At 36.1% G+C, this 27,432-nt stretch overlaps 1 protein-coding gene across 4 annotated transcripts in view; it reads left to right on the top strand.

Moving 5' to 3' along the window:
* ALCAM (activated leukocyte cell adhesion molecule) overlaps positions 1 to 27,432 on the top strand; it is a 207,610-nt gene that overhangs the window by 153,032 nt on the left and 27,146 nt on the right. For 2 of the 4 annotated variants that reach the window (NM_001257702.1, XM_015129726.3), the window contains 9 exon segments: positions 1,105 to 1,324; positions 8,789 to 8,853; positions 10,378 to 10,465; positions 11,438 to 11,620; positions 17,137 to 17,264; positions 18,829 to 18,961; positions 22,430 to 22,542; positions 24,848 to 24,983; positions 25,091 to 25,224. In NM_001257702.1, coding sequence (NP_001244631.1) covers positions 1,105 to 1,324; positions 8,789 to 8,853; positions 10,378 to 10,465; positions 11,438 to 11,620; positions 17,137 to 17,264; positions 18,829 to 18,961; positions 22,430 to 22,542; positions 24,848 to 24,983; positions 25,091 to 25,224 — 1,200 coding nt within the window. 4 annotated transcript variants of the gene reach the window in all.

Below are 27,432 nucleotides of genomic sequence, written 5' to 3'. Positions count from 1 at the left end.
AGTAACTGTTATTTATTGCCTAAGGGAATGAATAAGGTAGTGGTCTAATATACTTTGCATAATGAAGGAATGACTTAAGATGAGGATTTGCATTGTAAACCTGTGATAAATCTAAAAGAGTTAAGAAGAATGTTATCGATATATTCAGATATTTAAGCAAATAAAACTTTTGGACTCCAGTATTAACTTAGTAATTGATATTATTAATTCTTAAAACTTAATCCTCCTTGGAATCTTAAAATTTCTCATGGACTATAACATATATCACATTTAATTTTCTCAAAGGTCTTGTGTGGTACATAAAGGAGGGACTGCCCCTGATTTTCGATTAAATTGCTTATTAGATGAGAGAATTTTTGTGTGACCAGAGGAAGAAATGCATTATATGTCTTGGCATAGTAGTGTGTGCAGAGTATATCTTATGTTGGTGATAAGTTTTTGTATGAAAGCCTTTTGAGCTCATTGTTAAGATTCAGCAAAGCTATGGGTTGTGTTAGTTAATCTGATTCATTCCTTAATGGACATAAACATTTTACAAGGGTAAGTACTATTTCTCCATCAAGACTGGTTAAACTATTCTATGTATAAAGGTCAGCTACAACAGTTTTGGTTACAGGTGTGGACATTTAAACTATGTGGATTAAAGTAAAGAATATTCCAAAGATAATTGCCCAAAATATCCAAACTAGTGTTTGCAGCTCAAGTGTATGCCTGCAGTGATGGTTATCTGAACATCATTTTGTACCTTTGTTTGCATTTATCTATGTTTTATTTTATATTAAATATATACAGCCCATGTAAGTTTCAAAACAGTTACTAGTTCTATCCTCTCGGTGAAAAAAAAAAAATCTCAGATTCCTAGAGCTCTACCCTTTCATTTTTACTCATATAAATTGATACCTGTAAAAGATCTTACAGCTCTCTCTTATGAAGAATTTTCTGTAATCAAATATTTACGTGAGAATTGTATACAAAATTATTCTTCGTAGACAAAAAATATAGATATTGGTAGAATATGGCCAAGGAAATGTTGTTATTTTGAATGTAATCCTGAAACATCTGAATATGCTTGTGTTTAAAATGTATTATTATTTTAATTTTTAGGAAAAGCCCGATGGCTCCCCTGTATTTATTGCCTTCAGGTCCTCTACAAAGAAAAGTGTGCAGTACGACGATGTACCAGAATACAAAGACAGATTGAGCCTCTCAGAAAACTACACTTTGTCTATCAGTAATGCAAGGATCAGTGATGAAAAGAGATTTGTGTGCATGCTAGTAACTGAGGACAACGTGTTTGAGGCACCTACAGTAGTCAAAGTGTTCAGTAAGTAGTCTGCAGCAGTGTCACTGCTAAGTGGGATCGATGGCCAGTACCAGACCATGTTCTTTAGAAAGAAGACTGAACTCTCTGTAGTGTCTCTATAGCAGGTATCTATATAAGGGGACTTAAGGAGATCTTCATTCTGCTCGTGTATAATATCAGCAAAGAAAACAAAGAGTATGAAATTCAAATAGGAGATTTGCAGTGAGGAACTAAAATGATATTCTCTGTTGCTTTGTCACGTAAAAATGTCGTGAACTATGATATGAAGTACTACTACTGATAACTAGCACGTGATCGTAACTTTTACTGACATGTACAAATAAGTGTTGTGTGATACATACATAGATATATGATACATATGTAATCATGTATATCATGCATACATACACATGTATTTGGCTGAACCATATGAAATTGCCATTTTGATACATAACATAAAATGTAAGCAAATTCAAACTACATTTTAACAGAGATCTAAATTTTCCATTTATATATATCCACATATATAAGTACCCTATATATATCCATATAAACATTTTATATATTATATGTATTAGAGATATAGATACATTTCCATCCTGACCTTTATTGATTGGTTATTGATTTAGATTTCAAAAAGTATTCACTCAGTTTAGAAAATTCTCCTAAAATTTAAAAAACTCACCACACCCTGAATGCTTATGTGGGATACACCAAGGGGAGAAAGTAGAGTAGGGATGGAAGAAGAGAAAATTGTAGAAGAAACTTGGAATAATTATAGTCACTATGACAAAATTACTTTGCATAATGATAGCATATAGTTAATGTTATTGTGCAAACAGCTGTGCAAATGAATGACTTGAGAAGTTATAATTAAAGCATTTCATCTTTTAAAACTCAAATAAAAAGTCCCACCTCTGTTACTTCACAATATTTTAGACACTACGGGGAAAGAAACAGGTCTCAAAAGTTTCAGAATGCCAGTCTTTCAGTCTTTTTTAATTAGGGAAGAAGGTTTCACTTTACAACTTTTCCCGCTCTGTTTTCTGATAACTTGACAGCGCCTAGAAATTATTAAAATAAATAGGGAAGAAAGAAACCCAGAGGGCCTTCCAACTGCAGCAAGTAACTATGGATTTTTCCTGTTTCTCTTGTAATAGCCTATGCAACTAAGTAGGTCTGTCCCTCAAGTATTTATGTGGACTTCAAAGCTCCTCTGGGCTCATGATGCAGATTCAAAGCATGCTTATACTATCAAAGGAAACCTTTGTTCCCCAGAAGAACCTTGTAAAAGCATATTACATGTTTCAGTTAATTACCTTTCAGCTTAGAAGGCACTTTCCAGAAACCATCCACACTTCTCGATCGTTTTATGAATCAAACCAAGTACCAAGTGTTTGCAGTCATGCCCGTTTCCATAAAACATCCCAAATAGTCTGCATCCTACATTTGCCAGTGGCCTATGTATTTCTTTTTTTCTTTTCTTCTATTTCGCTTTCACGTTATTAGAAAGATGAATAGTGCACGGCTCAGGACACTTTTCTAAAGCGAGTAATCCAAAAGGTTTTTGGTGAAAGTTATAATGTCATAATATGACCTGTCATCAAAAATGGACCGCAGTAGGTACAGAGGTTAAGTCGCAGCACTCTAATGATTATGTGTATTAATTTGTCATTGTCAGGTTTCATTTTTAAGGTGTTAAAATTTTCCTACATTGAGATGGTAGTATATAAGGGATCTGAGAAAATTCAGCTGGTTTCATTTGGAAGAATTGTTTGTGACAGTTATCAAAACATTTTTTTGAAAAAAAAAAAAAAGCATTAAGCTATTCTTTATATGCAAGAAATCATACCTATAAATCAGCCCAAATCTCATTTTTTCAGAAATCTGAAAAAAATCAGTTGGCCTAATTCAATAAAATTTATAAGCTGATTTGGAACACAGGGAATTTCTATAATTGTGAAAACAAACTCACACCCCACCTACCGCCAGCACCCGCCTACTCCCTTCTCTTTTTGATGTTGTTGAAAACAAAGTGATTCTCAGAAACAGAATTTGCATTCCAGGATGTGGGCCAGGGAGAATTTACATAGACAAGTTACACACTCTTGAAAATGGTGTTTTATACTAGAAATCGTGAGACCCTCCAAATCCAGTAAAATGAACAGCAGAACTTACTATAAAGACAGTGTTTACAAAAAGCATATAGGGGCTTCAGTTTGGCTTTGTTTGTTTTGTTTTGTTTTGTTTTGTTTTGTTTTGTTTTCAATGAATTTACTTTGGGTCACTTTCTGTGAAGAAAAAAGTAGCTATGACAGGGAGACTTTCATTGTCTGCGTGTATATATTACAGTCACTTAAGAGTTACTAAGCCCATCAATCAGTCCTCTGTTTCCCTCTGTTGAATCACCTAGCAACGTGCACCGTGTACCATAGAATCAAGTGTGGTTAATGGGAGCCAGTCTCAGATCAGGCTGCTGCTGATTGCCATCCTCATATGAGAGCTAAGTCAAATTGTTTTTATTCAAACTAGAGCCCCTGGCGAATGACCTTGCTATCTTTAATGTAGGTTTGCTTGTTTAATTTTAAGCTATTCCTCATGTGCAAGAAACCATACCTATAAATCAGCCCAAATCCAAAAAAGTGGCTTTCTTAGTCACCACTAATCAGCTTTTTTCTTTTAGTTAAATGGCATCAAAATCAAACTGTGTTTTTATTTAGTGCACATTTGAGGTTAATAAAACCATTCAGAAGCAAGTGTCAACCTTTAAAGGTGCCCAAAGATTCATTCTAGTGATTGTGAAAAAGGTCTAGAAGTCAAATGGGTACCCAGAGAGCCAGAAGGCTGTTGGTGGTGAGATGGAGCAGTCACTGAGCGGGTCACCAGGAGACCTTACTTTGTGAGATCTGCTGCCAATTTCTGACTTTGGGCAAGTCACCTCCCCAGTCTGGGGCTAAGATTCACTCCTCATCAGTAAAATGAATACTTTGGATGAGACGGGAGGTTTTCCCATTCTACTGCTAGGATCTTCTTCAGGAGTTAATGAAGACAGCTGAGGAAGGTGAGGAACTATTTCTACCTGATGAATGAGACTTCGGTCTATTCAACATTTCAAAGTTTTTCATGATAATTTGTTCACGGAAAAAAAAAAAAGGGAGGAGTGGCTCCAGTTCTAAAAAAAAATTGAAAACCACACCCCATGCCAATTGCAAGTCTAGTCTACTCTGGTGGTTCTCTGTGGTATTGGGGACGCGGAGTCTGCTCTGTGGTACATATGGACCAGGTCTTATGATGATGGGCTGGGTTTCATGACTTCGCACAGAGGTATTTCAGAACTTTTATTTGGATTCCTCCCATTTGAATACTGTTCCGACTGCTTTATCAGAATTAAGTGTCTTTGCTTTCACCCTCCTCCTAAAAGTCATTCAACTTAAAAGTAAAATTTTGGGGGGTGTCGAGGGGCGAAGATGCAGAAAATAATCTGTTTAACAATGAGATCCACACCCGATATTTCATTTTGATTATTTAAATATAGAAGACACCTTTTGCCCACAGTAGTTTGCTTGAAGTACTTCATGATTTATGAGGGGTGATTGCTGACAAAGTACTGGGAGGAGCAGTTTTGAGTCAACACGACCATTTGCATCTGCCTTCACTTGCTCTCCTCTCTTACTAAATTGAGCTATCCTATGTGTGGGTTTTTATAGTAATACTAGAACGCTGTGGGTGATAAAGAGCAGTTGTGCCTTCTTCACTACATTCTCACCTTGCTGTGAGCTGGCTGGATGCCAAAAAATATACATTTTAGTAGTTTGCTGATTGTTAGATTCTCTGAAGTCTAATGTTCATAGCTCTCACTAGCAATAGTCTGGTTATTAGAACAAAAGGAGCTATCAATTTCAGTATATTTCTTTCTGACCACTCCCCAGCCCCTTACCACAATTTCTTTCTTCTCCAGCTATAAAATCTCCTGTATAACTCTGCAGATGATATAAAACAAAAAGAAGTAGAGGGAAAAGTAAGGGCACTATTTATGAAATGTTTTAATTGGCACTAAATATTACATGTAGCTTAACTTTTCACTATATATGATCAGCCCTTAATGGATATTAGTGAGAGCCCTGCAATTGATTTGGTTGAAAGCCACTATCCATAGCAAGTTAACACAGGAACAGAAAACCAAATACTGCATGTTCTCACTTGTAAGTGGGAGCTAAGTGATAAGAACACATGGACACATAAAGGAGAACAACACACACTGGGGCCTTTCAGAGGAAGGAGGGTAGGAAGAGGGAGAGGATCAGGAAAAATAACTAATAGGTACTACTAGGCTTAATGCCTAGGTGATGAAATAGTCTGTACAACAAACCCCCATGACACAACTTTACCTATGTAACAAATCTGCATTTGTACCCCTGAGCTTAAAACAAAAGTAGTTTTTAAAAAATCATTTGAGTCTTAGCATTATATATCATTGCCAAGATATTGGCACATACTACATGTTGCCATGAATATCAGCTGCCTCCGTCTCTAACACACACATCCATGCACACACAAACACACACACACACACACACACCCCTTGTAAACTACTATCAGATTTAGAATAAACATGGTAAGATATTTTTAATCTCCCTATTCTATAATTTTAAACTAATGTAGTGTGGCCCTATTATAGCTTCTAACTACTTAAGATAGCCAGGTCAGCAAAAAAAGAAAATAAACAAGGCATGCTTTTTCCATTTGATAAATATTCAGTTGAGTGATTTAGAGAAACTCAGTCAAGAAGATTCAGAAGCAAAATTTGGCTTAAATCATTACCCTTGACTAAATTACTTTAATGATGCAAGTAAATTTGTAGCATTGCTTTTCCTTTCAATTATGTCCTTGGTTATGAATCCTTGAGTCATGTTAAGATATAATTCACACAGACTATTTTTTAACACTTTGGAATCAATATGCAATTTTGCTAAAATAGTATGTGTCCTCTTTTATGGTCCTCCAACTAATACCCATCAATTGTTACAACCTAATATAAAAGAAAATTACATTCAAGATACATAGTTAATATAGAGGGCTCGAAACAAACATTTAAGGAGAAAATAACTCAGGAAAATGAAATAAGTATTACCATTACATTCACAATACTCACTGTGACCCTCTTTTCCAAATAGAGAGATGAATCATAATGTAAACAGGATTAAACTTTAAACATCCTTTCATCGGGTTTCCTTAGATTTGCTACAGTTTCATTTCATTGAAAAAATAAAGATTTTTATAAAGCATTTATGGCAAGAAAACACATATGACCAGGAGTCAAGGACCAAAGATCGGAATACAAAGTGTTTATGATTATGGGTGCATTGATAAAACGTCACAGGGTTTATAAAGCAAAGTAAAGGTATACATTTTCTATTAGAGAAAGAGTATGTGCTCAACAGTCTTGATATTTTACTTTGGTGAACTGGAACATAGTGAAACTTGGCAAAGCGACCTACCAAATCTGTGTATTTAGAACCTAAATTTATGGGGAGAATTGCTGAATATCACCACTTATTCCAGGGATAATACTCTTGAAGGAGAAACTAAGAACGTCTTTACCTTTTTTTCATTCATTTTGATTCTTGATTAGCCACATAAATTAACCGCATATTTTATATCTATTGAGCTCTCAGAGAGGGTGTCACTAAATAACTGATTTCAGTTTCCAGAAAACTTTGACTGACTTACACCCCAAGAATTTTATTTTTGTTTAAATATTTCAGATGCATCCTTCTCTCAAGTGTATTAGATATATTTGCCTTTTTAAGACATGGATTCCAAATAAGATTCAGTGTTTCATCAATAACTCAGAGTTGCATTTATGAACATTAATAACATTCTATTAGAATAGCGATAATCACAAGGTTTACTCTGATGTGAAAGACTTTAACCCCCACACAATATGTTTCCCAGAAACTGGTGTCTATTTTGAGAAGCTTTTTTTCTTGATCAACTTTTTATCATTTTATGGTCACCATCCTACCAATCAGGTCGTCAGGTGTCACTTCTAGTTTGTGTTAACGTTAATCGCCTCTGTTGTGTCTTTCTATTTTTCTAGATTTATTTTTTCTATTGTTCTATCTTGTTTATGTTTTGTTCCCAATCAGTGTACTTGGAAACTAGAAATCATCACTGTGAAAATTGTACCTGTGGAATTATATTTCTAGAATTAATAGTTAAGTAGGCCCTCTTATAAAGTACATGAGTTTAACACATGGGAGGATTTATTATTTTTGTTCATTATTGGTTATATTTGTTTCTCATACAATCTAAAGATATTCATTTTGCTACCCCAGAGACATTTTGTCATTTTCCTTGTTTTCTATAATGATCTGGGGAGGTAACATGTCTAATAACTGAATTGCAAATTGAATAATAATTATACAAAAGCCAAGTTTAGTTTGGTAATGAAAATTAAAAGTATTTGTTGGTAAACAATAAGACTATAAAAGAAAAAGTAGCTGATTGTTTAAATACACTTGTTTATAAGAAAATAAAATAATTTTGGTCCATGAGACTCACAAAAATCAGTGACAATGAGGCAATATACTTTTTCTGTAAACGAATTGTTGGCGCTATTTAAAAAGCTCAAAATCCATCATTGATAGAAAATAGCAGCTAAGAATAAAATAACTTAAAATCTGTTTAAGTAATAAATTGTTGCTGCAACTTTTAATCAATTGCTCCTGAAGTTTTTATTAAAATTTATATTTCTTAGAACTTCCTATATTTAAAATGTTTTTATTCATCATCTCAGGTTCCACATTTGAAAGATTTTCTCACATTTACAGTTTCATATTGTGACTTGGCTTAAGAGGCAAAGTTAGAGATATTTCAGAAATTTGGGTTTATAAATTCCTTAACTTGCTTTCTATTTCCCAAGATTTTAGAGCAGTGTTTCTCAAACTTTATGGTGACTGAGAATCCCCTAGAAACTTGTTTAAAATGTAGAGTTATGGGATTTTGTTTTTCAGGAATTCTGATTCAGTAGGCCAAATAGGGCTCAGAAATCTGAATTTTAAACAAGTCCCTTTGTGATTCTGGTTCATGTAAATTAATGTCTTCACTTAATGAGCTGGAAGTTACTGATAAGTAAGAAGTGTTCATGGTACTCAATTAGAGACAATATATCCTATATAGGATATATCCTATTCCCTGTTTCACTATCAAATCCATATTCACTATTTATAAAGCATTCAGAAAGCATTATTGATATTTTATTCAAAGGAATTAGAAGCACTGAAAATAATATTTAAGATAGTAAATATTTGAAAGGGATAGGCCTATAGATTCCCTAAGTCCAGATTGTATAACGAAATCTATTTTTATTCTGTTGCCTATTCTTCTGTATTGAGTAAATGAATTGTTTCTACTGTAAATCAAATCACAGAAGTCCCATTTTTCTTACATATGTACTTAAAATCTTTCTCTGCTTAACTTTAGAGCAACCATCTAAACCTGAAATTGTAAGCAAAGCACTGTTTCTCGAAACAGAGCAGCTAAAAAAGGTAAGAATTGTTTTTGATTAATACCTTTATTTAGCCCAGTGTTGTAAGTGCCTTCTTCTGACCTTACATTCCAGGACAAATGAGATAGGCTTTGCTCTTGTGGAGATGACAGTGTTGCAGCTACCAATCAGAAATTATGCACAAGGCACAGAGGGTCCAACATGCTCACAGTCTCAGGTGACCGAGGGGACAGCAAGGAAGGTGGGGTCGTTTCTGAAAAGAGGAGTCTTTCTTATTTAAATTAATGGATTAATAGAAGGATGAAGCCAATTGTCGTGATTCATGCCTGTAAGCCCAGCAGTTTGGGAGGCTGAGGTGGGAGGATCACTTGAGCCCAGGAATTCGAGACCAGCCTGGGCAGCATGGCAAGACCTTGTTTATAAAAAATATTGAAAAGTTAGCTGGGCATAGTGGTCCTACCTCCTCGGTAGGCTGATGTTGGAGGATTGCTTGAGCCTAGGAGGTCAAAGCTGCAGTGAGCCGTGTGGCACCATTGCATTCCATTGTGGGTGACAGAGCAAGACCCTGTGTAGAAAAAATATAGAGAGAGAATGATGAAAGTTGAATAGATTTTCGCCAAGCCAAAGGTAGAAAGGGCTTTCCAACAATATGAAATAATAGGATGTGAAAGAGAACGGTGTGTTTGGGAAACAGCAAGTTTTGGCACTGATGAAACTGGGTGCCAAGACAGAAAGCAAGAAAGGATTGAAAGAGATCAATCTGGAGATGCAAAGAAAAGCTGGATCATGACAAATCTTACATACTAAATAGGGAGTTTGGACTTTATTCTGTTGACAAATTAAACTATTGAAAGATTGAAGTAAAGAGGTGAGATCAGATTTGAACAACGCATTAGATGTGTGAAGGGGAGCGGTATTAAAGTGGGGGACAAATTTGGAGTTCCATATTGAATAATAATCTAACGAAAATACCAAAGTTTTCCTTTGCTGGGAGGTGGAAACCCAAGTCCTACATTCTTTGCATCAGATTAAATTTTACTGCATAAAATTATTTGATGAATACCAAATATTAAAGTTAAAATACATTTAAAGAAAGTGAGGGGAATTATAGAGCATGATAATATATATCATCTTGAAATATATGTAGTATGAAATTAGAGAGACAGCCCCATTTTAACACCAAATTATTCTTCCATATGAAGATCTATGATTCATGGTAATAGTCAATGTTAATAGAGTAATGTTATTTGGTTAATGTTAAAAATGAATAGTGTCAAAATGAATTTGGCAATGCTTTCAAATGAATGTAATTTTATAATAGTGACACCATCTATTGCACATTTAAAAATGGTCAAAACTATATTTTCAAATACAATTGTTAAAAATGTCTTAAAAAGACGTTGTTTTTATACCAGAGAGCATATATTCAGTCTTTTGTCAGTGTTGAAAAATAAACGGGTCAAGAAACCTTTGGAATAACTCTGCATTGCCTGAGTTTCTGGAGTTTCCAAATTGACAGCCCCTGATTGAACTGAGGTAGTAATATAGCCTTTTTATTTTGCAGTTGGGTGACTGTATTTCAGAAGACAGTTATCCAGATGGCAACATCACATGGTACAGGAATGGAAAAGTGCTACATCCCCTTGAAGGAGGTGGGTATGAGGGCAGGGGGACAGGGAGTACATTCAGAGGACCTGTTCTGACTTTCTTTTTTCTAGGTATTCTTTAAGCCAGTGGTCTCCAACCCTTTTGGCACCAGGAACTGGTTTCATGGAAGACAATTTTTCTTTGGATCGGGGTGGGGGGATGGTTTCAGGATGATTTACAGGCATTTCATTTATTGTGTACTTTATTTCTATTATTATTACATTGTTATATAAAATGAAATAATTATACGACTCACCCTGATGTAGAATCAGTGAGAGCCCTGAGCTTGTTTTTCTGGAAGCAGACAGTCCCGTCTAGGGGTGATAGGAGACAGTGACAGATCATCAGGCATCAGATTCTTATAACAAGTATGCATCCTAGATCCCTCATATGTGCAGTTCACAACAGGATTTGCTTTCCTATAAGAACCCAGTTCCACAGCTGATCTGACAGGAGGAGCTCAGGCAGTAATGTGAGCCATGGGGAGTGGCTCTAAATACAAAAGAAGCTTCTTGTGGTTGCCCAACGCTCACCTCCTGCTGTGTGGACCAGTACCAGTCCTGGGAGCTGGAGACCCCCACATTAAACTATTCAGGATCTAAATATGTTGCCCTCTTTTGAGCTGTGACTCTTATGCTCTGTTACTTTAAGTATGTACTAAATTAATACGTGATTTTTTAAACACGATTTTCAGCCCTTGTACAGAAGAATCAAGAGCAGAGAAAATAATTTCTGTATATGGCATGACTAGAAGTTAATTAAAGTGAGTGGGAAATAGGATTCCAGGATTCTATTTCCGTGTCTCTGATTCACGGTTTTGAAATGACATCTAACCTCACTACATGTCAATTTTCTCTCCTGCTAAATACAGTTAGAAGGAAAAAAAAAAACACTTTTCAAAGGTGTGGTGCTGTTTCATTAAGGATTGTGATTGTCAGATGAAAGACCCTATCATCAGCGTTCTTTATTTTCTTCAGCGGTGGTCATAATTTTTAAAAAGGAAATGGACCCAGTGACTCAGCTCTATACCATGACTTCCACCCTGGAGTACAAGACAACCAAGGCTGACATACAAATGCCATTCACCTGCTCTGTCACATATTATGGACCATCTGGCCAGAAAACAGTTCATTCTGAACAGGCAGTATTTGATATTTACTGTAAGTAATTCAATATATAATTATGTTATTTAATGTATTAGAAATAATATTCAAATACTATTAATCTTTGAGGTCCCAATCCAATTACTCTTTGAATTCTGCTTCCAATCCGCACCCCAAATTGATGGCACCCAAATAATCTCTTCCTCTTTAGGAGACCATAGCATGAATAAACATTTATCCATCCTATAATACCTTTCACTCTCTACTTTTTATCCATAGCTGTCTCTTCTGAATTCCACTACACACTAAATTCCTTAAAGATAAGATTTCTAACTGATCATTTTCTGGATGAATGACAGACAAATATAGACTTATGACTGACTGGCTTTCTAAATAAGAGATTACCATTTTAATGAAGAAATTTATTTTAATAATGAGATCAATTGCATAAGTTTGATAGGATGTTGTATTACAAGACATTTTACTTAACTAAATCATGTATTTGAAACAGAGTATTTGTCTACAAAGGAATCTTCATGGTCATCTGTTTTAACTTCATTATTTTAGTTAGTAAAGTGAGGCACAGAGTCTTGCCCTAAATTAGCTGTAGATATTAGAATAGAATCTTTTTCTCCATTGCTGTGCTTTCCTTGTAAGACAGGTGCCAAGATAATCTAATGATTAGGAGCAAAAATGCTGGCATTCTAGTCCCAGCATTCTCAATTACCATTTCTTGAAAAGTAGCTTAACTACTCTACATCTCAGTTTTCTTACTTTGAAATGGGAAAAATATAATACCTAACTGATAGAGTTGTTATAGGGAGTAAGTGAAATCACAAATCAAAAATAACATACTACATCACACATTAAATTGTCATTATTAAGTACTTCATTATTATTGCTATATGGTCATTATCAGAATATAAACATAGAGCTGAAGATATTTGAGGGGAAGGCCGGGCGCGGTGGCTTACGCCTATAATCCCAGCACTTTGGGAGGCCAAGGTGGGTGGATCACGAGGTCAGGAGATCAAGACTATCCCGGCTAACGCGGTGAAACCCCGTCTCTACTAAAAATACAAAAAATTAGCCAGGCGAGGTGGCAGGCGCCTGTAGTCCCAGCTACTTGGGAGGCTGAGGCAGGAGAATGGCGTGAACCCAGGAGGCAGAGCTTGCAGTAAGCCGAGATAGCGCCACTGCACTCCAACCTGGGCAACAGAGCGAGACTCTGTCTAAAAAAAAAAAAAACGTATTTGGGGGGGAAAATACAATAAAGGATTTTCTCCTTATTATTATTAATTTATCTAAAATTTTTATGATACTGGCATGTGTTCTAGAGTAACCTAGCTCTTCTACATCTATTTTAGAGAAAAGCCAAGAATGCCTGCTGAGCCTTTCGAGAGTATCACCTCACCTACATTTCTTTTTTAGGTTCCCTAGGACACAATATCTTACATGGGAAAAGAGGTGAAATTCTTCCAAAGTTGCCCTAATATTAAAACGTAGTTTTGCCTTAAACTTGGGAAATAAGTTTCAACTTGATTTAAATCCAAGAAATTAGTATATCATTATGTATAGCTTATCTAAAATCAAACTTTTTTTTTTTTTTTTTTTTTTTTAGGTGAAGGCAGAATTCTTTCTTTCTTTTTTTTGGAGGGGGGTGAGATGTAGTCTCACTCTGTCACCCAGGCTGCAGTGCAGTGGCGCAATCTTGGCTCACTCCAACCTCCACTTCTTGAGTTCAAGTGATTCTCCTGCCTCAGCCTCCCGAGTAACTGGGATTACAAGCGCGTGCCACCACACCCCGCTCATTTTTGTATTTTTAGTAGAGGTGGGGTTCCACCATGATGGCCAGGCTGGTCTCGAACTCCTGACCTCAGGTGATCTGCCCACCTCAGCCTTCCAAAGTACTGGGATTACAGGTGTGAGCCACCATGCCCGGCCCAGAATTCTTTCTGTTAGAAATATCCAGTTGGAAATGAACCATATTGGTGTAAGTGTAGGTGTACAAGACAGGAGAGAACATCAAGATAAGTAATAAGAATTGGGAAACTGGCTTCAGAAGGAACAGAAATATCTGTGAGTGTGAGGCATACAGAGTTGGGTGGACAGAGAAATCCTTGAATGGATGCGAAGATAATGATTTTATCATGCAGGCTGTGTAAGGTGCACTTGGCATGGCTTTTAAGAAGCCACAGTGTACGCAGTGCTGAGCTTCATGGTGAAAACGCGAAGCAGGAAGAAGCAGTTTAAGACAGTCCTCACATTCAAAGAGTGTACTACTCCAATAGAGAAGCAAAACACCTACATCAGAAGGAAATTGCCAATGCAAGATTGTAAGGGTAAAAGCCTCAGGAACTCAGTATTAAGAGTCTTGAAGGCTCAGGTGCCCGAGGACAGTGGTTCTCAAACTGTAGTGTGCGTCAGAAGAACATGAAGGACTTTTTAGAGCACAGATTACTGCACTCTGGCCTTGAGTTTCTGATTTAGTGGGTGTAGGAAAGTGCTTGACACTGTGCATTTGTAACAAATTCCCCGATGGTGCTAATGGTGCTGATCTGAGGACTACAAGTGGAGAACCACTGCTCTAGGAAGACTTTAGAGAACAGAAGGAGAGCGCTAAATGGAAAGGAGAGACAAGTCCATTTCAAGAAAAAAAAAAAATTGGCAAATTCATATTGAGAAAGCTTGAGAAAAGTGTACCAGTCCACTCCTTTCTTACCCTATTCAATCAGTAATGAGGTTTTAGAGAATTTAGCTCTTTAATCTTTGTTTTTATCTGATTTCTGCCTTCTGACACTGCTTACGTTTATGCCACCATTCCTCATTGCCTGTATTTCTACAATGGATTTCAAAGTAGTATTTTTCCAATGAATTGCAAAATAGTATTTATCTTGTCTGCCCACCATTCTCTGTTCACCCCCAAATAAACTGCCCTCCAACCTGAGGCCAGATGTATTTTTCTAAAACACAAATGTGATAAAAACTTCTCAGTGACTCCCCAGAGCTCTCAGATTAATATCCTTCCCCCTCCCCGCACTGCAGTATGCCTTGAGTTCGTTTTAGCCATGGTCCTAGGTAGTGCTCAGCCCTCATCACTGCCTGTATCCGCTGTGGTCTGTTCTACTTTCCTGATTCCTTCTGTAGAGTAATACTTACATGGCTATGCATATGCTGTCGTCTTCCCACCTTTATCATTTAGCAAACACCCATTTATGTGTCAAAACCCAGCTCCGGGGTCAGTTCCTCCAGGAAGCTTCCTAATCTCCTGTATCGATGGCTACCAGGATCCCTATGCTTGTGTCACATGCAGGTTTTATGTGGTCATACTCTTAATTATTAAGTTTGGTATGCTTACAAATAGAGGAAACGTTCATTGAGGCAGGGTTTTAAACTTTATAATTCCAGCACTTAAGGCTTGCACAAAATAAATGCCAAACAAATGAATAAATGAAGGACTGTAGGATAAATAAATACATGAAAAGAAAATTTCAGTAGACAGTGTTAGTTATTTTGTAGGGGTTTATGTAGCAGAGTAAGAGATAAGACTCTCACTCGAGCTGGGTTCAAGCCAAACTGTGGATACCAGGCTAAGGAATTTTTATTTTTAATCTTTATATATTGGGAATGTGTAACAGATTTTGAGTATCATTGTAATATTCAAAGCGCTACTTCAGAAAACTGATTCAGAGGAAATATATATGAAAGGATCAAAAGGAAGGAAACTCAAGGTGAGGAACCAAGTGAAATTTGATGGCATTGCTTCAGGTGTAGGTTAATTAGGACATTGACTAGGGAAGTGTAAGTGAGAACAGAAAGGGAGAATCAGACCCAAAATATATTGTAAAGTATTAATCATCAAGACATGGTGACTGAGGATAAGAGAAGGCAAAGGAGAAAGCCAGAGTAATGGGCAAAATGATGATTTACTAATGGGCAGAGTAAAATTCAAAGTCGGGGCAAAGGCAGAGCAAGAGATCATTAATTTTGAGGTAAGCATGTTAGTGGACATGCAGAGTTACTGTCAAAATGCAAATGGGTTACATTAACCCTTTGATGACTCTCTAATACAAAACAGAGCCTGTTGAAAAGGGAACACAGAGAAGTGGAGTTTTAAAATAGAGAAAGAAGTCGGAGATGGCCATCCCTGGCTGTTCTGTTGTGTCAGCCTTGATCAGAGATGTGCCGCAGTGACATGCCACAGGCCAAACCTGAGCACTAGTCAGAGAAAGGCCAAGTAAGAAAGCAAGAGAGGCCCAGAAACAGAAGGTCAGCAGGGCACCAAAACCAAATTGTATTCACTTTTCAACCTCACCGGGAACTGCTGGTTAGGAAACTACTTCAGGCAAATCCAGAAAAACAAATATGAAGTATATTAAATCAATCACCATTTAACCTCAGAATACACTGGACAAATATTCAGAGATGCCCAAGCATAGAGAAAAGGCAAGGAAGCAATCTGTAACAACCTTCTATAACAACCTTCTGTAACAACCCTTTAAGTGTTTTTTATCTGCACTTTATTTATAGAAAGGTAAATAAATGACCACAAGACATAGAACAAAGCCTCCAAAAGTATAACTTACTCATTTCATTTGTTAGCTAATAAAAAAAAAATAGGTTTTTATAGATAATTTTTAGTGTCACCAGCTTGGAAATATAGACACATGCCTCAATAATTATTAAGTCTTGTGGAAAACATTCTGTAAAACATACCTTGGCATTATATGATTTCAAAATTTATTATTCACTGTATTATCCAGCAATATAACGAATGGATACGTTAGTGGATCATTTCTAACTGCCAGCACCACTTCATTTTATTTCCTGTTTGCTAGATATGGTTCACTGTATCCGCTGCATTCAGTTTCATTAGCATTCTACTATTGAGCAGTAGCCTGTGCTGAAGCATACCCTTTAGCCCTATTTTCTCCATAAATATGACCAAAATGGAATGAAAGTTGCATCTTGGCTCCAGTGAACAGGACAAAATTATAATACATTTACAGTCCTGTCAATTGTGTCAAGAGTCTCCCTCAGTTCATAGGATTCATCTTTTTTTAAGCAGATCTTCTCTCCTGCATGCAGGAAATCCTTGTTGGTGTTAACTCATGTCTCCTCTTTTTATTTCATATGAAGTATTATTATGCAATATGAATACAGTGGTATCTAATAGCTTTAGCTGCTTGCTAGCTGAATTTTGTCCTTCCAAACTGTATGATTCATATAATATATAATTAAATTTCCCTATAATAAAGCCATGCAGTTTGATTGTTCCTATGGTCTTTTATACATAAAATAATTACCACCATTCCTACCTCAGTTAAAGACATTTTGCTAAGAAGAAATTGATTTTGATGTAACAGGGTTTCTTTGTAGTGTGCCCTAACTAAGATTAGTACTTGTATAGCAAGTAGCTATTAGCTTCAATCCTTCTATAAAAAGGTATATTTAAGCAATTACCATTACTAGCTTCTTGGGAAAATTATGTGTAATTTAGTCATTTACATTGTACGCACAGAGTAATGCGGTACTTGACAAAAATGGTTAACTTGTGTCTGTAACTCTTACAGATCCTACAGAGCAGGTGACAATACAAGTGCTGCCACCAAAAACTGCCATCAAAGAAGGGGATAACGTCACTCTTAAATGCTTAGGAAATGGCAATCCTCCCCCAGAGGAGTTTTTGTTTTACTTACCAGTAAGTGCTTAAGTATTACTTGAGTTGAATGACTATCATTTTATCCTGTTGTTTGACTTCCGGCTGACATGAAGAATTGTTCTTACATGGTTAGATGAAGTGAGAAAAAATGTTATTGCTGGGGACAAGAGACACCACCTATAAAATTTCATGTGGAAGCTTTTTCTGCACCTGCCAGTTTCTTGCTTTTTTTCTCAATGCTGAGAGATTTCAAGGACAAAGAGAAAAAAAAAAAAAAAGGTCAACCACAGGAAACCATAATTGCAAAAACTTAAAATTTAATTATCCAAATAAACGATAAGAATCTGCTCGTCAGAAGCAGATAACTGCAAAATGAAAACTGAAGACAGTGAATGAACTGATGTGGATTCTAAATCTGCCCACAACATTGCCCTGAACATACCTCTAACCCTCTGAAGTAGGGATAGTTCTGTTGCACGTTATATTTAGGATAATGCTATGGCTCTTTTTTTTTTTTTGTCATTATGTATAATCTTGAAATGCCATTTCGTCAACTTTTTTCCATATCATAGTTGAAGGAAATTATATGCATAGAGGATACTTTGGAAAATTCGTCTTGGATGTGCTCTGCATGTCATAAGGATCTGGAAACAGACAAGGAGAGAGCTCTGTCTGAGGATGCCTGTTTGCACTCCTGTAGCTTTGTGTTTGACATCACTTTCGCATTGAGGGAAGCCATATGCAACTCAATGTTGCATTTACTGCAGGGATGTGCTTACAAATTTCATCTACCACAGTACTCATTAGTACTTAAGAATATCATTCACTACATTATTCAGAAGACTAGTATAAGTAATTTCTTTATACTGACAGAAAACTTTGTTTCTCCTGATAAATTAATTGCTGTTTTTATTTCATTTGCGAAGGAAAATTTGAAGCTAACTCGGTTTCAGCTTTGGCTATCAGGGATGACACAGCCAAATTTGTGTCTCAGTTTTTGCAATAATATCTGCTGAATATCTTTCTTTGTTAACATATATTATTCCTATATCATCTATATTTTTCCTAGTCTTAATTTCTTAATTTCTTTTCTTTTTCTTTTGTCATTTTTTCCCTCTCTTCTCTCTCTTCCTTTCCCCTTTCTTTCTCATTCTTCTCATTTCATCCTTTCTTCCTTTTTACTTTCCTTCCTTTCTTCTTTCTTTCCTTCCTTTTGTGTTTTTTCTTTTAATCTGGATATATGCCATATTTCCTTTTAAGCTGTCTCAAATATTTTTGTCAAATTACATAAGGCATAAATATAAAAATAAAACATTGGACTTTTTAAAAATGTACTTGAAACTTGAGCAAAAACCATGATGTCAATAAAATAAATGTCATCAATAGAAAATAAATCAGCTCTCAAATTCCTTAGATCCAAAACATCAATTATTTGCCCAGGAATCAGATGTTGGTAACACAAACTGTACTATTTTTGCGTGATGAATGAAACACATACCCTTATTTTATCTTACCTGATAAAATGCTATCTTCATCAAGAAATACAACTGTTCTCATTGTAGCAATCAAGTATAATCATCTGACATTTTGCCTCTATCAAAAGGGACAGCCCGAAGGAATAAGAAGCTCAAATACTTACACACTGACAGATGTGAGGCGCAATGCAACAGGAGACTACAAGTGCTCCCTGATAGACAAAAAAAGCATGATTGCTTCAACAGCCATCACAGTTCACTGTAAGTCACTTACTTCTTCATCAGCAGCTTCACTTCAAAGGCTTCTAATAGCTTAATGTAGCTATCTTTTCAAATAAACTGCAGGTATATCTTTCTTAAATAACTTGGTTGCTTAGATGCAGTAGAGAGAGCATCAGGATAAGCTCAACTTTGGTCCAGATTTGCACTGCAATATTGAAACCTTGCATGGCTCTGATAACCACAACATTTGGCAGTGGTACATCTCCATCTTCTTTCTACGTGTCTTCAATTTGTGGTGTCAATAAACAATATTCATATGGACCTTAAAGAAACAACTCCGCATATTTTAAGAAAACATTTCCATGTTCTTGAAGTACACCAGCTTTGCAGTTGACCCAGCATTATCATTTGTGTTACAGAATAAATTTAACACCCAAACTCAGGCAATACAAAGTTACTATAGACTCAGTTTTGGGAACAGGAAGTAGAGATCATTAGAAGTTATTTGTTGGCTAAATGTACTCTATATAGAGGGACAGGAAATTTCTGGAAACAGAACTTCTTGAAAATCACTGTGGACATAACGTTTTAACTTTTAATTTGCTTTTGATCTCCAAATACTCCAAAAGTTGTATTTGCCTCGGTGTAACAGAAAAAGACATACATAAATACCAGACACTTAACTTGAGTTCTTTATGTTCTAATTCATGACAGTCCATATTATTGATGTACCTGATGAATCATGGAAACAGTAAACTAATTTATACCACACCCTGGTGACACTAGAATTCAGAGTGCTTTGAGCAAATGTCAGTCTTGCTTGGAGGTATAGTACAAAGTTCCTAATAAGTCCTTTGCCCTCAACAGTACCTTTAATAAGGTTTCCTCTAGACGTTATCCACTACAATCCTACTGAGTATAAAAAGACTTTAGAAATTGTCTTGAGTACATAGTTCTAACTCTTTCATTTGACTCATAATACTTTGAAAACATGTGGGATATGAGCTAAAATTTTGAGAGAGATACAGGGGGGTGCATTGGGGAATACAGCAACCAGATGGTTGCTTCTGATTGTCTGATGTTGGGAGTGCTCCCTTGGGAGCCCTGTAAAAACAGTGGACTGTTATGCTCACAGCTGGGCCATTTCTCCATTTGCTCCTTGCTTATGTTGCTTGGGTTTGAATGTGTCTACCACCAGGGGCTAGTTACAGAGAAAGCAGTAGCCTCCAGTATAACAATATTATCCAGTCCTGTTCCATAAAAATAAAATAAAATAATGAACAGAGAGAATATAGCCAGCAGATAGAACCACATGTGGAATAGCTCTCTATTATCATTGTTCATGATGTCTTTGGGCCAATAATCAATAATCTAGTGCCTTAGAGATGGTGTGACGTGCTTATTTTTAAGAGATGCAAGGTACACAGGTCTCTAAAAGAGGAGGGCACTTGTTTGTTTACTTGTAGATAAGGCAGGGAAGGATAGATAGCAGACTGACAAAGCAAAAGACTTGGTTGCAGCCATATAGTGCCTACGTGTTTAGCTGTGATGGGGGAAAATTAAACAAAAGTGTGTAAAAGTTTAATTGAATTTTAGTGCATTTAATTAGATTTAAGTGCACCTTGCTTTTGACAGGTAGACTCTAACATTGGATTTTAACTCCATTGCTGACTCTATTGCTCCTCAAAAGCTGAAAAAAAGTATTTCACATAAATCAACATCTGATTCTAAATTATATGGAAACATAAAAATCCTATTTTTACCCACTTATCTTTGATTGCTTGCTTATTTTCCAGAAACAAGATTTGTTTCCTTTTCAAACATGTCTAAAGGAAGTGTGGGTAGAGAAGCATCAACCCATTCTTGCACATGTTTGCAGAATAGACTGCTCATCAAGTCTCACAGCCTACAAATTCCTAGTTGCTGATGAAAGTTACTATTTCCCTGCCAATATGTGCACACATAGAGTCTTCATCAGAGCTTACAAAGTCCATCATTGTCCTGTAAAATTGTTTATCTCCTCTCTGGAAAATTAGCTATCCAGCTAACAAAAACTTCTAACTCATCCAGAATAAAATTTTTATCTAAATACAATTCACCCAAATATTCTGAGGAAACTCCACTTTTCTACATGATGGTACATGGTTTAATATTAATGAGAAACTGAGAAAACATGCTCCTTCCCTTCATTCATTCAATAGTAGTGTTTGAGAGTCTACCATGTGTCAGGCACTGTGGCTATATCAGTGACAAATTAAGTCACAATCACTACCCTCACGGTGCTTTCAGTATGATAGGAGAGACGAACTTTAAAAATGATGTTGCAATCAACAAATTGCAATTATGACATGTAAAATCAAGGAGAAACGCAGAGTGTAATGGCAAGTCTTCATACTGTAGAACAAAGACACAACTCCCAGTGTGGCAAGCATGGTCCTCTTCAGTCTAGTCTCAATGAATTGTATGAGTTTAACTTTCATGAGTTGTCACCACTTATACCCAATTACTCACCATTACAGAATCTGCCAAGCTCTCGCATCTTTTTGCCTTTTCTTATGTGACCAAAGTTTTCCTTACATCTTCCCCTATCAAAGTCCTTCTCAATCATTTGAGGCCACGAACATATAGTGTTCCCTTTACAAAGCCTTTATTACTGCTTTGAAACCCAGTTTGTCTCTGTTCTCTATACTTCCATTAAGTCTTCGTCTGTACCTCTGTTTCTAGCTTGCCTTTCATCTTTCAACAAATATTTCTTGAACTTCAAATCAGTGTCAGGCTTCCTACTAGGTGCTGATTTCATGGACTGTGTGTTATAGTTAGCATAGTACCTCTGCCTCATTGACTTGTAAGCTCATTATTTATCTCTGCATCTCTCATCAGTGCTTGCGACATAGTAGCTGTACATTAAATACTTGTTCAATTGAGTTGGAATTTTCTTATACAGATCAGACTATGACAGTAAAATTTTTATAAAAATTGTTTTCCATCAACTGGATGAGAAATGGAATCGCACTTTTTAAACATATCTGCTACTATAGTCAATTCTCTCTGAAGAAACACAACTACTATCTCATGGTATTTCGATTTATCACCTGCTGTCTAAAGATGCTTGATTTTCCAACGTTTATGCCTTACCATCTCTTTATGTAATATTTACCTAGTCATCATCTTTCTTTATTTTCTTCCAGAAGTGACTTAAGATTTTTTTTCTTAAGGTGATAGACCCAAGGGGAATATTTATGTCCCCTCAAAATATCAATCATATTAACTGTAAATAAATGGATAATCAATTAGATTGACCATTCTCTTGTCTAAACTAGTCTCAAAGCTGGCTTGAAAAACCAGGCTAATCATGCTATAGTCCAATTATTTCAGTCCTATAAATCAGTTCTGAATGTCCAAATGCAGTTTGAAGAAATGTATTTTCTTTCATCTTTTCTTCTCCAAAATATTTTGACTATTTTACATTTCAGAGTTAGCATTTTGAACAGATTTTCTGCTTCACAGATTTGGATTTGTCCTTAAACCCAAGTGGAGAAGTGACCAGACAGATTGGTGATGCCCTACCCGTGTCATGCACAATATCCGCTAGCAGGAATGCAACTGTGGTATGGATGAAAGTAAGTAATATTTTTGGTACTACCCTGCTGTTTGGATTGATTTATTTTTAGGTTTCTTATGCACTTTATATTGTATTCAAGTAGATACATTCATGGATGTGTTTATATACCAGCTCGCTCTCTCTCTGTGTGTGTTTCTGATAAGATAAATAAAATAACAGTAAAATTTTAGAGGTGCTCATCAACAGGGTGACATCCATAATTGGTGTTCTGAAACTTAGTTTGGGGTGTTATGTCAATTATGTGTATAGATTAATTATACACACACACCACACACATGTGTGCACATACAAACATAGTTATATACCACAGGGCTTAACAATTTACAGTGTGGTTTTGCCCACATTATCCTTATGTGATATTTACAACAACCCTGTGAAATACAAGGATTATTATTTTCCCACATTATTCATATAAAGAAATTGAAGGAAAAGAAATCAGAAAGCTCATAACTGACAGAGACTCAAGGCCAGGCCTTACTGAGTACAAATACTATGCTTTGATAAGACACCTTTTTTGTCTCTCTGCAGCTGAGACCACTCTTAAGTTTCTGAAAACAGATTCCACTGGAGCAAGAACTCCTAGAAAGGAATCCCTTTTATCCCTGAGCTACAGTAGAATACCTGGAACATACTAGGAGTTAATTCAGTATTTCCTGAACAAGTGCTTACACTCCTGTAATTGTCTGAAATGTAGGCCATTGGCTATCCTTTTAGAATAAGGAAGTGTGACTGATAATTGGCGATCTGAGACAAGGTTATCACCAAAAGAAAAGGTTGTGTGTGATCCCTCCACTTAAACCCTTGGCTAGTATATCCAAACTCCCAGTGCATTTGTTACCAGAGCATGACATGTGACAAGAATCCTTAACCCTTGATGGGTTCAGAAAACACACATACCATTTGAAATAGGAGTTGACAAGAATTACCTTTATAAGAAACTGTGGAGAAATATTTTTTCTAGAGTTTCTTTTTAATGGAAATATATTAATGAAATTATTTTGTATTGCTTTACTGCCTGCCTTTTGATCCCTTTTAGCACTCAATCCTCTGTTACTTGTTGTGTTACTCTGTGAGCTCAGTTTCTTATTTTACTCTCAGCCACAGCGTCATCACAACTTGTTCACTAAAATAAAGTGCCACTTCCTGTGCTGCAATCTAGCATGATATGTATATAGTAATCAGTGATCACAAGGCTAGACAAGTTCTAGGCAACTACACTAATTCATAATCATGTGAACACTCATTGCGTATTTTACTATAGGACTAGAGAAACTAAGTTTACTGTGGCTTACACTGTTTTTACATCAACTGCAATCACTGTTATGAATTAACTGTCATGAACAACTCATATATTCAAAATAGTGATGATCAGTATTCCCTGATTATTGGTTAGTTAATGAGGAGTGGGAAAAAATATCCTAATGGACAAAGACCACATAATCTTAGGATCGTGCCTAGTTGCCTGCTTAGGAGCATTTCAATTCCTGACATAATGGGATTATTTTCTGTATATCAGGCAAGTTTTTAAAATTAAATGTTACATTTCTTTTGTTCATAGAAATTGGAATAAAAGCATTGTAGAGGGCATCACATGGTGAGCGGGCAAGAGCATGCCAGCTCAGCTCTCTATTCCTCTTCTAATAAAGCCACCAGCCTTATCATAAGGGCCCCACTATGATAACCTTATCTAATCATAATTACCTTTTGATGACCCCCACCTCCAAACATTATCAACGTGTGATTTTGGTGAATTAAGTTTTCCACACCAAATTTGGGGAACACATTCAAACCATAATACTCTATAATAGGTCCCCTGTGTTGATAACTGTATCAACAGTTTATGCGTTTGATAAGTGTATGAAATGACTTTCTTGCATGTATGCTCATCATTGGTTAGGTACCGCAAGTCTCCATGTCTGTCAATCCTATATCACCTACACGTACTATAAGGAGTAGGTACTATAAACTGAAAACTCCCCTTAATGTAAGCACAATATATTATTTGTATAATTAAGTCCTCAAAACAATTTAATTATGGTATATTATTACCCCACTTCACAAACAACGAAACTTGATTCTTACACGTTTATGAACACTTTCCAAATTATAAATTCAGTAAATGAAAGAGCCTGAAATAAAAATCTGGAAAAGGAAATCTATTTTGAAAGCATGTGAAGTTAAGAAAAAGAAGTTTGCATTTTTATTATTCCCAGAAGAATCGTTTTAGGCTTAATTATTATCTAATAAATACATTGAGAGTTTTAATTCTGCCACATGAGGTAATTTACTTTTTATTTAATCAGGATAACATCAGGCTTCGATCTAGCCCGTCATTTTCTAGTCTTCATTATCAGGATGCTGGAAACTATGTCTGCGAAACTGCTCTGCAGGAGGTTGAAGGACTAAAGAAAAGAGAGTCATTGACACTCATTGTAGAAGGTAATAAAATACTTGGGCACTAACTCAAATTATTCTTTGAGAATTTTATACCTGGTTTTTTTATGATCTCAGTTCAACATCTTATTTTAATTGTAATGATATTTTAGGCAAACCTCAAATAAAAATGACAAAGAAAACTGATCCCAGTGGACTATCTAAAACAATCATCTGCCACGTGGAAGGTTTTCCAAAGCCAGCCATTCAATGGACAATTACTGGCAGTGGAAGCGTCATAAACCAAGCAAGTATTTGTCTTCTTGTTACATGCTGCACTTTGTCCAATGTGGTTTTTTTTTCTTCACGAACTTACGCTGTAGGTTGGTTTGTTACCACATAAAATTTGCAGTACATGCTCAGAGGAAGCTTTTGCTAACTTCTTAATTTTCCCAAAGGAAGAACATGGCTCAAAGAGAAATTTTATCCCAGGGCCATGGAGAAGGGAGGAACCACTGTGTCATGGTCAGTATCTGTTTTTAAAAGAATATAAATTGGGTATTACTTTATGATCATTCATTCCTGAAATTTGAGTGATTAAAACATTAAGATATACACTTTTCTGCAAAATAAGCTCATGCATCTCAGTATAACTGGGCTCCAATACTGTGCTCAATTTATGCACGTTAAGGGGTATTTCTTCTTAAAACTATGTCCTCGTGTAGGGATGGTGGAGAAGAACAGTTACTGCTTATGAATGTGTGGTCTGACATGCCTATGCAGTGCAAAGGCCAGAATAAGGCAAGCTACATACATAGTGTCTAGGATGTACCCTTCTGAACAAAAGGGTCATAAACCAGACCTTATTACATATACCTTTTTATTTTAGTAATAGTAAAGGGTTAAGGATTTATTAACACTACCTGTTATTTTCTCTTACTATTAAGTCTTTGACCCTCCCCCTAAAAGAAAGATGAGAATCTGGCCAACACTGGAGGGATTCAGAACTGTAATCCCAGTAAATTGCCAATCTGCTTGAGTTGCTGACATACTTGTTAATTCCATTGTTCTTTACAACAGTCTTCATGTCTCCCTCTTCTCAGTATAATCAGTAAAGGCCTCTCAGGAGCACCCAGAGGTACCACTGGATTATTTGAATCTTCTGTGCTGCTTCTCAGATTTTGACCCGGTTGAAATTCGAGAAGCCATATATAAAGCAAAGAGCTGCAAATTAATTTTAAGCTAAAATCTCCACTCTTCCTCTGTCCAGGGAAGTTGGGCCACTGTCCCAGCTTATGCCGTGCAGTTTTGCAGTGCAAAGTGGATTTTGGCTCTTTCAACTATAGGTGATGCATATATAGCTGCTTAACTCTAGGTATGGAAAGTCCCCAAAGTCCCCAAAAGAGTAGGCACACTTGAAGTGAATGACTTAAGTGTCATTAAGTTAAGTGTGATGGGGACACACAGTGAGAAAGCATGTAAGAGGAGGCAAAGAAGCTCTGGGCTCCTTAAACTTAGGAAAATGCAGTTTTCTTGATTTGGAATAAAGACTTGAGCCATCTAAATTGCAGACAATGTGCAGATCTGTTTTTAGCATCAAAAATGATTGCTTCTTTTCTACTCAATTGTTTTTGCTCTCTAGTTCAATTTAAGTGATAAATGCAGCAAAAAAAAAGAATCTTTAGGTACTGGTGATACAGACATAGAACACAGAAACATAAGCACACAGTAAATTTTTGATTAATGAAAAGATATGAAGATTTAAAAGACCATCCTAGAAATGAGAAAATGTATTTTGTAGAGTTTAAAGTAACAAAAACAAAGATTCAGCGAGAAAGTCAGATGAAAACTCCTAGTAGGAAGTGAAAAAATAGCAGGTAAATTTACTATGAGGGTAAAAATAATAATGCCATCTTTCATTGTCAAGGAGAAAGATTGATTCTGGCCCACTGGGTGATATGCTATTTTTCTTGTTCTAGGTTTGTGCTGATGCATCCATAATCTTTTATTTGTTCCCTCTCAGATTTATGGTGAATCTGTTATTTTACAACTACAAGATGTCTGTGCCCCTCCTCCACCCCCAGCAACTAGAAGATACCCAAAACATGAGACTAGCTCTTGTCCTCAAGGCGCTTACCATGTAGTTGAGGAGAAAGCAAACAGTATAGAAAGAGAAAAATGTAGGGAATGCGATCATAAGTTGACCAAGAAATGAGTGCAAGTACATCATTTGCCTCAACCATGTTGGGTTTAGGAGTCAAATCCTAGGGATGAGATTAAAGTAAATTGTATTTTTATATTTGAAGGAATTAAATGCAGCGATTACCCTCATTAACACCTCACAAACATTAGATGGACAGCAGTCACTGAAAAATCATCCATCCTCTGTATTTACAACAGAAAACTTCAGAAAAAAAAATGGTTTCATGTACCCATGAGCAAATTATACATACATATGTACTTTGATATAATGGTTTAAGATAAAGGAATTAATTCCCACAATGAAGAACAGTGA

The sequence above is a fragment of the Macaca mulatta genome, chromosome 2 (genome assembly GCF_049350105.2).
Source record: "Macaca mulatta isolate MMU2019108-1 chromosome 2, T2T-MMU8v2.0, whole genome shotgun sequence".
Classification (NCBI taxonomy): domain Eukaryota; kingdom Metazoa; phylum Chordata; class Mammalia; order Primates; family Cercopithecidae; genus Macaca; species Macaca mulatta.
Note: the sequence above shows the minus strand (reverse complement) of the source record. Positions and strands in the feature narration are given on the sequence as shown.